A 14,548-nucleotide genomic window follows, 5' to 3' on the forward strand; every position below is an offset into this window, starting at 1 on the left:
CAAAAAAGAGTGCTTAAAGTAAACATTGGTCCTTTAGAGGATGAGAAGGGGGATGTAATAACTGGAAATGAGAAAATGGCTGAGGCATTGAACAGGTATTTTGTGTTGGTCTTCACAGTGGGATCACAAATAACATGCCAAATATTGATGACAGGAAGACTATGGCGGATGGGGACCTAGAAACTATCATTATCATGAAAGAGGTAGTGTTGGGCAAGTTAATGGGGCTAAAGGTAGACAAATCTCCTGGTCCTGATGAAATGCATCCCAGGGTACTAAAAGAGATGGCAGGAGAAATTGCAAATGCACGAGTGGTAATTTACCAAAATTCGCTGGACTCTGGGGTGGTTTCCGCAGATTGGAAAACAGCAAATCTGATGCCATTGTTTAAAAAAGGAGGTTGACAAAAGGCAGGTAACTATAGGCCGGTTAGCTTAACTTCTGTAGTAGGGAAAATGCTTGAATCTATCATCAAGGAAGAAATAGCGAGATATTTGCATATAAATTGTCCCATTGGTAAGACGCAGCTTGGGTTCACGAAGGGAAGGTCATGTTTGACTAATTTGATGGAATCCTTTGAGAACATTACATGTGCAGTGGACAATGGGGAACCTGTGGATGTGGTGTATCTGGATTTCCAGAAGGCATTTGACAAGGTGCTGCACCAAAGACTGCTACATAAGATAATGGTGCACGGGGTGAAGGTATTAGCATGGATAGAGGATTGGTTAACGAACAGAAAGCAAAGACTGGGGGTAAATGGGTGTTTTTCTGGTTGGCGATCAGTGACTAGTGGTGTGCCTCAGGGATCAGTGTTGGGACCGCAATTATTTACGATTTACATAGATGATTTGGAGTTGGGGACCAAGTGTAGTGTGTCAGAATTCGCAGATGACACTAAGATGTGTGGCAGAGCAAAGTGTGCAGAGGATGCTGAAAGTCTGCAAAGGGATATAGATAGTCTAAATGAGTGGGCAGATGGAGTACAATGTTGGTAAATGTGAGGTCATCCATTTTGGTAGGAATAACAGCAAAATGGACTATTATTTAAATGGTAAAAAATTGCAGCATGCTGCTGTGCAGAGGGACCTGGGTGTCCTTGTGCAAGAATCTCAAGGAGTTGGTTTGCAGGTGCAGCAGGTAATTAGGAAGGCAAATGAAATTTTGTCCTTCATTGCTAGAGGGATGGAGTTTAAAAACAGCGAGGTTATGTTGCAGCTGTATAAGGTGCTGGTGAAGCCACACCTGGAGTACTGTGTACAGTTTTGGTCTCCTTACTTGAGAAAGGATATACTGGCACTGGAGAGGGTGCAAAGGAGATTCACTAGGTTGATTCCAGAGTTGAGAGGGTTGGCTTATGAGGGGAGACTGAGTAGACTGGGGCTATACTCACTGGAATTCAGAAGAATGAGGGGAGATCTGATAGAAACATATAAGATTATGAAGGGAACAGATAAGATAGAAGCAGGGAAGTTGTTTCCACTGGCGGGTGAAACTAGAACTAGGGGGCATGGCCTCAAAATAAAGGGAAGCAGATTTAGGACTAAATTGAGAAGAAACTACTTCACACAAAGGATTGTGAATCTGTGGAATTCCATGCCCAGTGAAGCAGCTGAGGCTACCTCATTGAATGTTTCTAAGGCAAGGATAGATAAATTTTTGAACAGTAAAGGAATTAAGGGTTATGGTGAGCAGGTGGGTAAGCGGAGCTGAGTCCACGAAAAGATCAGCCATGATCTTATTGAATGGTGGAGCAAGCTCGAGGGACCAGATGGCCAATTCCTGCTCCTAGTTCTTATGTTCTTACATTAATAATGAAGCAACATATTGAAAAACATTGCAAGCACTAGGGGCTGAAATACAAACATTGCTCAAGCAGCAATGGATTGGTTAAAGAAGTACACAATTTTTCATTTACTAGAAGGAAAATATGTTGTGATAGCTTCTTTGTTGGTGGTTGAAAAGACAATCAATCTTCCTTCTTGTTCTGTTCTTTGCATTTTCTACCTGTCCAGGTACTTTGTCCATTCAATGAGATGTGAACATTTAATCTTTAAAGGGTGGGTGTTTATGTATTTAATGTTTCAAGCAGTGTGTGCACAGACATGTATGTGTCCCTTCATCCCAGAGATCTCGCAGGATGTCTATCATCTTCAATAATGTTAAAAGATTTTATGAGTTAATGTAAACTGTAACTGTACTTTCCAAAATTTCTAGCATAGAAATTCAAGTGCCCTCACGTTGGGGCAGGCGGCAGGGAATAATCTTTCCACTCGAATGGCAAAGCCTGAGGCACACCCAATATTGGGCCTCAACCCTCATTACAATCAACATGCAATGCACAGGTACAAACCATGAGCTCGTCATTAAATGGAATGGATGAAGGGGATGGGCTGTGGGGTGGATGATCAAATCTGAAAGTGGTGTGAGCGAGGGGTGGAAAAACAGAAATTGCGTTGGGGGGGGGGGGGGGGGGGGGGGAATGGGGGAGCGGGGGTGGTGGTGGGACAGAACAAGGTGGGGGCAGAGGGATATGACCAGAAACATCCTGCATTCTTGTGAATCTGGAGTTGGCAGGAACATTTGCTACAACTAACTCCACATTCAGGAATTGTATTTTCAAAACTTACCTTGTTTACTGTCACCGAGCAGGTGATCACTTTAAGGGCCCCCTGTTAGGCTGGCTGTAGACTAGATTTTCCTGAGTGCAGCTGGCACTAGCTACCTCAAAGCAAACCACTTTTGCAGAGGGGACCTCAAATAGCCAGATGCAAATAATTTCGGACAGAGACACTGTCTGTCAACTTATCTACCTTTACCAATCTGATGGACGGTGGGCTTGCAATTAGTGCATGCTTCCTGTCTGCTATATTGAAGGCTTTGGTGCTGTTTTGCACTCCCAAAACAGGTGCTGTTTCTGGGCATCTTTTGCAACTATTTCAGGTACAGTGTTGCATTCAGTTATTACATCCATTTCCCTGTATAAAACTGTCCAGTCCATTTCAGAATGATGAATGAGCTGCCCACTCAGGTGTTACAGAGAGCCCTTAGTTCTTAGATAGAGACATGAACCCCCTGCCCCCCTCCAAGCTTTTCTATTTTGTGGATTTTAAATTCTGAGTCTAAAGTGAGGTTAAAGAAAAAAAATCAAAATTCAAAACACTACACAAGTGAAAATTAGCTTAAATGTTATATACTCAGTAGAACCAGTGCCAACATAAACAAAAGAACATTTCTAACTTTTAAAAATCTACATGAAATGGGAATTAAATAAACCTCCGAAGATCAATAACTCTGATACAATACATCTCTGAAAGGAGCTGATATGATTCTTCTCACATATTTAAATAAATAGATCTCTATGCCGATGAGTTACTCTGTACCTTCAGGGTTCTTGTTGTGACTGTATGGATGGCTACAATCCGGTCCAGGTTACCTTCTTCCAGCTCTCTCAGGTAAATTTCATACAACTCATCCAACTGTGAAGGAACCAGCAGGTTGTGATCTGTCAAGAGACACAATATCTCTTATGGTTCTCATTTCAATGCGGCGACATTGCTTATTTGTGCTGCAATTGTAGCTTGAAACAAAAGATGCTTGTTATCATTCCGACAGCTCGATCCCAACCCTATCAATAGGGAGTTCATTGTTAGCATAACATAGCGAGTGTAGGTTTTAAAATCAATGTAACTTTATTGGGAAATTCAACATACATACACACAGAACACACAAATTTAAGGGTGGCAATGTGGCTCAGTGGTTAGCACTGTTATCTCACAGTGTCAGGGACCCGGGTTCAATTCCGGCCTTGGGTTACTGTCTCTGTGGAGTTTGCACATTCTCCCCGTATCTGCGTGCGTTTCTTCTGGGTGATCCGGTTTCCTCCCACACTCCAAAAGACGTACAGGTTAGGTGGATTGGCCATGGTAAATTGTCACTCAGTGTCGCAAGATGTGTCGGTTAGATGGTTTAGCCATGATAAATGTGCAGGGTTACGGGGATAGATTGGGGAGTGGGTCTGGGTGAGATGCTCTGTCAGAGAGTCGGTGCAAACTCGATGGGCCAAATGGCCTTGTTCTGCACTGTAGGGATTCTATCATTCTATTCTATGAAATGCAAACTTGTAAAACCCGATTGCGAAGCCTATCACCTATAATTAACCAAAGGAACAACATGCATAAATTGGAGGAATTAAGTGATGTGATACCATCTATGATTTGCCGCTGCTGTTGAATAATTTCAGCGCACAGTTGGCGATGCTGCTCAAAGCGTTGAACGACATAGTCTGTCTGCCGTATGACATTGTCCTTGAGTAACGCATTGGACTGCATTTCCGTGTTCTCAATTTCCAGTTCATGAACCTTGCAGAGCAGACTCAAAACCTCCCGTTGTTGCTCACTGCTGATCCTCTTGGGAAGGAGCTCCTCCAGTCTGTGAGCACGGGAACGGATGTCAGTGAATTGTTTCTCCAACTCAACCTAGAAAAGGGAATGGAAACTGGTTAGAGGTCGGAAATTTCAACAGATTAAGTGAGCCGGCATTCAAACATATGAAGTGCAGTAATAACTTAGAATTATAGAATCCCTACAATGCAGAAGGAGGCCATTCGGCCCATCGAGTCTGCACCGACAATGATCCCACCTAAGCCCTATCCCCATAACCCCACATATTTACCCTGATAATCCCTTTAACCTACACATCCTGGGACACCAAGGGGCAATTTAGCATGGTCAATTAATCTAACCCATCTTTAGACCACGGGACCCAGTCCTAACCTGCACATCTTTTGGACTGGAGCACCCAGAGGAAACCCATGCAGACAATGTACAAACTCCTTACAGACAGTGACCAAAGCCGGGAATCGAACCCAGGTCCCTGGAGCTGTGAGGCAGCGGTGCTAACCACTGTGCCACCGTGCTACCCAGACTTCTCTGTGGAATTAGCTTATTTTTAGGAACGATAGGTGGCTCCTAATATTTCCATTTTAGGCTGAGTTATCATGTTGTAATGAATCTAAAGTGGGTGCCACAAGAGGGCAGGCCTTTCACTGACAAGCTTAATGCCTGGATAAGCAAAGGGCAATGAAGCTTCAAGGATAAGAAATGAAAGCAGGGTTTACAGTATTACTGCAAAACTCCCTTAAAATGCATGTCTTGTGTAACCTGTGGTCTAACATGTACTGTAGCTGGGTGAATGAAGGCTCTACTCCCGGATGAAAGATGGCCCCTTTCAAAACTCGAAGAAGACCAGGTAAACATAAAAGGGAAGGTGTAAGAAAATTTGTGTTGTTGTGGAATTTTCAGTCAGGGTAGAGCGAAACAAAGACATTTTCTGTATCATTTCTTGGTGTTTACGTGCATTAAGATGTGTTTGGAGCTTAGATTGGCCAAGGGCTGCATCTTGCATTTTATTCTTCACCATGGCCTGAGAATATGACGTTTTGTTTTGTACAATATAAAGCAAAGTTAGAAAATTGTGTTAAAATCCCCACTCTCCAATATGGTCATGCCAACCAGAGAAGGTGTTCATTTATAAAATGGTTTGTTGATGTATAATTGCGAAAGGTATTCTGGAAATAAGCCAACACTTTCTGAGAAGGAGAGGGTAAAAAAAATTGTGACAAAAAATTCAAGCAAAAAAACCCCGAGAATTTATTCAACTGAAGTATAACAGACTTGTGAAATAAATTACAAAGGAAAATCGCTGACGTGGATATGGGTTCAACACTCAATAAAGGTGTGTTTCAGGAGAGAGGAGGGATTGGGCAATTGACTGCAAGCTGTATGTGCATTTTAATGCGTGATAAATTTGTTCAAAATGATGGAAAAACAACATCAAAATTTATTTTATAATCTCTATTACGGCTAGTAATACCATTATATTTTTGCTGGCAGGCAATGGAGTGCAAGAATAGTTTCTAATTCAAACCGCTGTTCATATACTCTTATTGTTAAATCTATTTGGATGGCATGGTGGCCCAGTGGTTAGCATTGCTGCCTCATAGCACCAGGGACCTGTGTTCGATTCCCGGTTTGGGTCACTGTCTGTGCGGAGTCTGCACATTCTCCCTGTGTCTTCGTGGGTTTCCTCCGGGTGCTCCGGTTTCCTCTCACACTCCAAAGGACGTGCTGGATTGGCCATACTAAAAATTCTCCCTCAGTGTGTCCAAACAGGCACCGGAATGTGGGGCCTAAGGGATTTTCACAGTAACTTCATTGCAGTGTCAATGTAAGCCTACTTGTGACACTAATAAAAATAAAATACATTTTTGTGGCGAGTCAATAAACAGGAATTTAATCAATAAAAATCAAATTTTCAATTTGTGCAGGAATTCTATGAAATAAAGCTAAGACGTTAAAATCGTTCCTTAATAACTATAGTTATTCCAGGATATTTGAAGTATTCGAAGTATAACATAGAAACATAGAAAAACTACAGCACAAAACAGGCCCTTTGGCCCCACAAGTTGTGCCGAACATATCCCTACCTTTTAGGCCATAGAAACGTAGAAAAAGCCATAGAAACATATAAACAACGGTTTATATTGAAGCTGTCGAATTATACGCTTACCTTCTGCCATTTTAATTTCTTCTGCTCAGACACAAGTGCAGCGATATTTTCCCGGGCCACAGCTACCTCTGTTGGTTCCATAACATCGGACTGGTCATCTCCAGTGTCTGAATCCTTCTCACTATCTTCCTTGCCGTAGACTTCCTTCCGGTATTCTTCCCTCCACTTCTTGGCTCGCCGAGCCTTTTCCTGCACCCAGCTACAGGAACAATCAGGTGACATTTATATCACACTTGAATCAGTTCCCCATCAAATAACCGCTATGGACAGCATCGTTCAAGCAATGCTGGCTTATGTTTCATTGACATTCGTGACGAAAACAACAAAGATTATTTTTAAGATATTATTGGATTTCTGCCCTTTTTAAACATTTGTCCTTTCATGGGATGAGAGCGCCACCGGCAAAGTCAGCATTACGGCTAGTTGCCCATCTCTAATTGCCCTTGACATGAATGGTTTATCACACCATTTCAGTTAAGGATCAATCACATCGCTATGGAGTCACGTGTAGGCCAGGCCAGGTAAGGATGGCAGATTTCCTTCCCTAATGGGTATTAGTAAACCAGATGGGTGTTGACAACATTTGGCAACGGTTTCATGGCGACTATTGCAAGACTAACTTTTAATTCCAGATTCATTATTTGAATTTAAATTCCACCAGCTGCTATGGTGGGATTTGAACCCCGGTGCCCAGAGCATGAGCCTGCGTCTCTGCATTACTAGTTCAGTGACATTGTCCACCACCCCCATGACCCCTTGAGGTTCCACATACTAGTCACTTGTAAGTAGGACTAGCAGACAATTTATTTTTTGTTTTCCCCCTGTCATTCACAGTTTCAGTTCCACAGGTGCAACTTGCCCTCTTAGTATGTTGGCTAATGTGTCATTCTTCATGTCGGAATTGAGACAGTGACTATCAGCAGACTATTCACCAATGCACGCATCAAAGCAGTCATTCAATCTTCACTTATGTTAAACTTCCAGCTGGAATCACTGGATAGTAAACACTCAGTGGAGAGGGGATGTTTTTTGACATATATTACAGATTATTTGATGCGTTTTGCTTGCTGATGCATTGAATCCATGAACACCATCACAATTTGAAAGATGCAGTGTGAGATTATCTCATTAGACATGTAACTACAATGTAATTGACTGCAGCACAAGATTTACTCCAGTTCCATTAGCTTTACGCAAATTATTAACGTCATACATGATCAGTAGTCAAGTAACAATGAATTACTAATGACACCAAAGGTTTTGGAAGTATTTAATATTGCAATTACTGATAATTTATTTTAAGGACCTTAATGTATTACAAGAGGTTTCTTGTTTCAATGACCAGTTGCACCAAACAAAATTCTTTAGAGATTTAGCATCTTCTATTGATTTTAGTAAATCATCCCTCTTCAACCATTCAACGGGAAAAATAAAACGGCAAATTATTATTTAAATGGGAAGTAGATTCAAAGTGCATCAGTGCAGAGGGATCTGGGTGTCCTTGTGCCTGAATCACAGAAAATGGATATGCAGGTGCAGCATATAATAAGAAAGACAAATGGAATCTTGGCATTTATTACAAAAGGACTGGATTTTAAAAGTAAAGAAATGCTGTTGCAATTGTATAAGGCGTCGGCAAGACCACACCTGGAGTATTGTGTCCAGTTTTGGTCTCCTTACTCGAGGGAGGATGTGGTGACTGAAGACAATTCAAAGAAGATTCACCAGATTAATTCCAGGGATGAAAGGGCTGTCGTACGAGGAGTGTTTGGATAGCTTGGGCTTGTACTCTCTGAAGTTCAAGGTACATTAAGAGCTAAAGGGGATTGATAATGCTGATCAGATGTTCCCGCTTGTAGAATAGTCTAGAACAAGAGGTCATATAGATATAGAGTGAGAGGAGGTAGATTCAAAACTTAGATGAGGAGAAACTACTTCTCTCAGAGGGTTGTGAATCTGTGGGACTCACTGTCCTGGAGTGCAGTGGAGGCAGAATCTATCAACAGATTCAAGAAAGAGATAGAGATGTTTCTGATGAAAAGTGGGGTAAAGGGCTAGGGGGAACAGTTAGGAAAGTGGAATTGAGACCAGGATAAGATCAGCCATGATCATGTTAAAATGGCAGAGCAGGCTCAAAGGGCTGAATTGCCTACTCCCGCTCCTAATTTCTACGTTCCTGTGTTCTTGTGCAAGCTGGCAGGAATCAATGTTTCCAGCATTGGAATCAACGTGAGCAGCAGGGGAATATGAAGTGTCCTTACTCTGCGATAGTTAGTAAGTGCCTGGATGTGTCAACTTGAATTTGCATGTTGTTGCTGTCCAGCTCCAGTAAGTTGCGTCGGATATCCATCTGTTCTCGAAAGGCAGTGATCAGATGCTCACGAAGCCTTTCCATTTCCCGTCTATCATAGCGAGAGGAATGTAGCTGCACCTCAGCTAAAGGGACAAAAGTAAAAATGTTAAAATTGGGGTGATCCAGTGGCGCAAGTGACTAAAAGCAAAAACATATACACCAGAATTCATGACTGAAAGGTTTCTGGTTGAGTCAGACTCATATAAACTGTGCCATATCATCAGATCTATTAAGGCTTCCAGCTCCTAATGCATCGCACTGACCAAGATGAATATAAGCTACATTTTCTCAGAAGGGAATAATTTAATTTATACAAGAAAAATAACATAAGCGGCAGAAAAATAAACAGGGACAATAAAGGATTTTCAAATATCTGAATAATATGTTGCAATTCGGTTCTCATTCTTTATCAGATCATTAAATATGTGCTAGTGCTTTGAACCTCAGTCAGGCAATTCAGTTTATCTTCATGGGGGTGATTTCAACACAAACCATCAACAGGCAACTGGCTGGACACGGTTAAAATTCCCCAAGTTAGTTACTCACACTGAAGCTGACAGGAACTGATCTATTGGGATTTTCACTGGAGGCACAAAAGCACTTGCCCACAGCCCACGTCGTCCACTTTAGATACACTGCAGGTCCTAGTGAATATATTGGAGCATGAATGCAATTTTATATTAGTGGATCTGAGTGGAAAATGGCTGAGATTCCTGCCAGGCTGCAACATTGAAGAACCGGGGAAAGGCCAGAAGAGACATGATAGAGTAAGATGATTTTGTTTTTAACTCCTTATGGAGCCAGGCAGGCAGGTTCCTCTGGGTCCCGCAAGGAAAACTTTGACCACTGCTGCTGTGATCATGTGTCTCACGCAATGTGAAGACCAACCGGACTTTTCAGCAGCCTTTCCTACAGACTTACCTGTTGTTGGTGGCTGCACATACAATTGAAAATCTTGCCTGATAAGGTCAGGGAATTTAAATACCCCTGACTTCCTATCCAGAACTCAAATGAAACCTGTCAAAAACTGTTACCCAATTAAAATCAGGGCTCACATTGTACTGCATCATGTATAACATATCATTTAGAATTGCTGCTCAGGACTGCTGAGAACTGATGAAACACATAATGGAAAGAAATCATTGCTTTTTAACCCTTTAATTGGGTAATCCTACAAGTGTTTTTGACAAAAAAACATGAAGGTAGCATTAGGCTTTCATTTATTTTTCTCACAGTTTGCACAACACACCTACAGTGGCACAATGGTTAGCACTGCTGCCTCACAGCGCCAGGGACCTGGGTTTGATTCTTGGGTCATTGTCTGTGCAGAGTCTGCACGTTCTCCCCATGTCTGCATCGGTTCCCTCCGGATGCTCCGGTTTCCTCCCACAACCCGAAATACGTGCTGGTTGGGTGCATTGATCATGCTAAATTCTCCCTCAGTGTACCCGAACAGGTGCCTAGGGGATTTTCACAGTAACTTCATTGCAGTGTTAATACAAGCCTACTTGTGACACTAATTAAAAAAAGCCTCCCCTTTGGAGCACTCAGGATTTTAAGACCTTGATGTTACCGAACAAGTTATTTTTAAGCTTGAAACAGGCAGACTGTTGCTCCAGAGATATTTCACAAATAGGCAATTAATATCAAAGGGAATATTCCACGCCACAGAATTCTCAAGTGAACACTGTTCGTGTGTTAACAGAATGCAGGAGATTTGGCACAGTGTGTGTTTCTGTGCCACGGGTGTTGCTATTTACTGTGCAGACTTGTCACTCACCTTGCACGTTGCGTATGTCAGTTCTATCAGTTTTTGTTTGTTGTATTCGTTGTGTATCTATCTTCTTCTTTAGACGATGGATTTCACTGCGTAGATCGGAGATGATGTTGGTGTACTGAGCAATGTGATAGGACACATTCATCAAATTGCGTTTTACCTGGTGCATGAAGTAAGAATCACATCAGACCCAGGGTATGCCAAGACTACTCTTACTCAATAATGGGGAACGACAAACTAAACTGCAGTTGCAATTATAACTTGTACAGCAAATTCTCTCTTTCCCAATGTTGCAGTCAAAGACCATGCAAAGGATCTGTTGACCTCGGGTGGGATTTTCCAGTTTTGGGGCAAGCACGACTGGAAAATCTCACTCGTTTATGTTCATTCTAGAAAATTATTGATCCTTTCAGAGATCATTGGATTCCTTTCCTATACAGTCAACGAGAGAACCCTGGAAATAGATTGATTTTAAATCTCTTAAATGCCCAGTCTCTTAATTTTTAAATATTTGTTAGAAGTTCCTCAACATTCAGATGTATTTGTGTTAAGGGACATTGAAACAACTCAACAGCACAAATTTCCTTCCTCATCTATCCTTTCTAAAAGTATGTATAATAATTTCAAGGCTTAAAATAATTTAAGTCCATGTATTGATGGAAATTGTCTGGTGCTTACCCTGGTTTTAATGTTTTTGGCACGGTCTGCATAAGTGAGAGTATTCCGTGACTCCTCAAAGGAGAGGCTCGCTGGACTGATGTGAGCGATCATCACGGTCCTGCTGTTCCCACCCAACGAATCCTGCCATGGGAAAGAAGGATACAAACTCAGAAACTGAAATCTGTGCTCACCTGCTAATAATGGCAGCGTGGGTTTCCTCCGGGTGCTTCAGTTTCCTCCCACACTACAAAGATGTGCGGGTTAGGTTGATTGGCCATTCTAAATTTCCCCTTTGCGTTAGGGGGATTAGTAGGGTAAATATGTGGGATTACGGGGATAGGGCATGGGTGGGATTATTGTCGGTGCAGGCTCATTGGGCCGAATGGCCTCTTTCTGCACTATAGGGATTCTATGACTCCTGGGAGGGGGTGCTGATTAATTCTTATGTTGTTCACATTGACAATAAATGGTGCAGTTTTATACGAAACTTGGGTTGCGTGATGAAGGAACGTATCTATTTTAAGCAAAAGCAATAGTCTCCGTTTAATTTAATGTAGTAATCCTACAAATGCATCAGGTCAATGCAGGAAAAGCTTAACGTAATCTCCGAGCAATAATGAAAAGGGTTGGGATCACCAAACATAGTGACCCTGATTTCGATGGACACACACATACACACCCTCATACCTTCAGCAATCGTGTCAGCTTGCTGTCTCGGTAATTGACGTATTTATTTCCTCCCCTCTCACTCAGAGCATTGATACAGTTTCCAAGTGCCAACAGTGATCGGTTAATGTGCGCTCCTTCCTTCATTCGTTTGCCACGGTTCTGTGTCTGGAAAACAGTCATGAAATTAAGTGTGGCGAATTTACTTGAAAGCAGATGAAGCCGGTGACTATTACAGTGAGGTCTCCAAACGCAACACAGCAGACCTCCCCCAGATATGAATTTAACATTTCTTCAGTAGTTTAGAAATTCATAGAATCGTTACAGTGCAGAAGGAGGCCATTCGGCCCATCAAACCTGCACCGACAACAATCCCACCCAGACCCTATATATCCCCATAATCCCAAAGTATTTACCTTGATAATCACCCTAACACGGATGGGGGAATTTAGCATGGCCAATCCACCTAACCCCTGCACATTGTTTGGAGTGTGGGAGGAATCCGGAACACCAGGAGGAAACTTACGTAGACATGGGGAGAACATGCAAACTCCATACAGGGAGTCACCCGAGGCTGGAATTGAACCCCGCTCTCTGGCGCTGAGAGGCAGCAGTGCTAACCACTGTGCCACCAGAGAAATCTGTTGGATACATCTCCAGCAGATGTATTATGGAAAAATTAAAAATTCTATATATTTTAGGATATCAAGGATTGAAGCTGTGCAGAAAGGTTAAGTGACCGATGTGGGACTGTTTTCTTTGCGAGAGACGGAGTTGATCAGATTGAAGTTTTCAAAATAATGCAAGGAATGGACAAAAAGTGATCCAGATGAATTATATATTATCACAAAGGATGCACGTTTCAAGTTTACATAAACAATAAGTGAGGAAGACAGGAGTGAGAATGCATATCATGAAGAACTTTCCAACCAAAGGATACGGTGATTTTGGAATAATTCCAGAGAAGACCATTGAGATTGACAGTGGAAATGTTTCGAGGAGGCAGTTGGATGGTTTACTAAAGAGAGAAGGAATTGAGAGGTAGAAAAGGAAATACTTGCCATGCATAATGTTCTTATGCTGTTCCTAATTAACTTCATACTGTAATGGAACAAGTTCAGGAGTTTCTTGTGACTATATATGTAGCAGTTCAGGGTCAGTTATTAAATTGCTCGCTATATTAAAGCATTGGTTCCAGTGCTGACTGACTGACAGATTTGTTGAAATGCATTCAAAAAGAAAGTCTCATCCTTGAGAGAGTGACTGAATTTCATTATGGAGCCAACTGAATGATTGAGGACACATTTATTGAGAATAGGTATCATAGTGACCTCACTAAGCAGCCAGCCCCCATCAATAGCCAATTCCCAGCAACCTACCCATCAATAACCGGCAACCAGCCATTCGAAAATAACCAGCTGTGGTGCCTGCAATCAGCTAGTCATTATAATAAAACAGCAACAAGAAGCCAGCTACCATGAGAAACCATCATTCAGAATTGGTACACAGCCACTAGAGGCCAGCATGTTACTACTGAGAGGCAGCCAGACTGCAGATATCACCACTATAAACAGGGGAGCAGTTTGCCAACATTATGGGAACGGGAACAGTGGAGCCTGCAGGAGTAATAATTGATGGAGAAAATGGCAAGTAGGGGAGTCACAGCGAAACAAATTGCCATTTTTTCCTTCATTTGTTCATATAATATGGGCGAAGTCAACCATTACCCTTCCCTAATTGCCCTTGAGAAGGTGGTAGTGAGCTGCCTTTTTGAAAAACCACAATCCATGTGGTGTAGGTACATCCACAGCGCCGTTAGGTGAAGAGATCCCAGGATTTTGACCCAGAGACAATGAAAGTAGGATGATATATGTCTAAGTCAGAATGGTGTTGTACTTGGAGGGGTGACCTGAGCTGGTGGTTTTCCCATGTATCTGATGCTCTTATTCTTCTCAAATGGTAGTGATCACTGGTTTGGAAGGTGCTGTTGGAAAGGTCTTGACAAGTTATTGCACTGCGTCTTGTAGATGGGGCATACCGCTGTCAATGTGAGCTGGTGGGAGGAATGAATGTTTAAGGTAAGTGGAAGTGGATTTACAGTGAAACACATTGTGCCTAGGCACAGGGCCTGGGGGTGGGGGCGGGGTGGGGGGGGGTGTCCCAGGGGTCCCGCGCCAACAGGTGCACTGGGCACCCAATCAGAGCCTATTACTCTGCATTTGCTGATTGATTCAACAAATACAAATGAGGCGATACAGAGTGAATCAGACTCTGATTGCTGAGTCTGAAAAAGCGGGAAAACATTGGTCCGAACCATACAAACAGTTAATTTGAGGCATGTGTGTGCAAGGAATGAAGAGAGGTGACTAGGCGAGCAGGTAGAGGCAGAGGCTGCTGACGTTTTACCGCTTTTGTGAAAGGCGAGCAGGTTTGCAACTCGACCTACGCCAGGCCAGCGACAGCAAGGCGCCAGAAGCCGTTATGAGATAAGGTCAGCCACGAGGGGAGCAGCAGGTGAGATG

At 42.5% G+C, this 14,548-nt stretch overlaps 1 protein-coding gene across 1 annotated transcript in view; it reads right to left on the reverse strand.

Annotated features, from left to right (window-relative positions):
* kif19 (kinesin family member 19) overlaps nt 1–14,548 on the reverse strand; it is a 206,476-nt gene that overhangs the window by 20,300 nt on the left and 171,628 nt on the right. The window contains exons 8-14 of the mRNA XM_078225994.1: nt 12,048–12,194; nt 11,379–11,501; nt 10,704–10,860; nt 8,832–9,006; nt 6,571–6,769; nt 4,208–4,478; nt 3,384–3,505 (exon numbers count right to left, since the gene is read on the reverse strand). Coding sequence (XP_078082120.1) covers nt 3,384–3,505; nt 4,208–4,478; nt 6,571–6,769; nt 8,832–9,006; nt 10,704–10,860; nt 11,379–11,501; nt 12,048–12,194 — 1,194 coding nt within the window. The remainder of the gene's footprint in view (nt 1–3,383; nt 3,506–4,207; nt 4,479–6,570; nt 6,770–8,831; nt 9,007–10,703; nt 10,861–11,378; nt 11,502–12,047; nt 12,195–14,548) is intronic.

Source organism: Mustelus asterias, chromosome 12, assembly GCF_964213995.1.
Source record: "Mustelus asterias chromosome 12, sMusAst1.hap1.1, whole genome shotgun sequence".
NCBI lineage: Eukaryota > Metazoa > Chordata > Chondrichthyes > Carcharhiniformes > Triakidae > Mustelus > Mustelus asterias.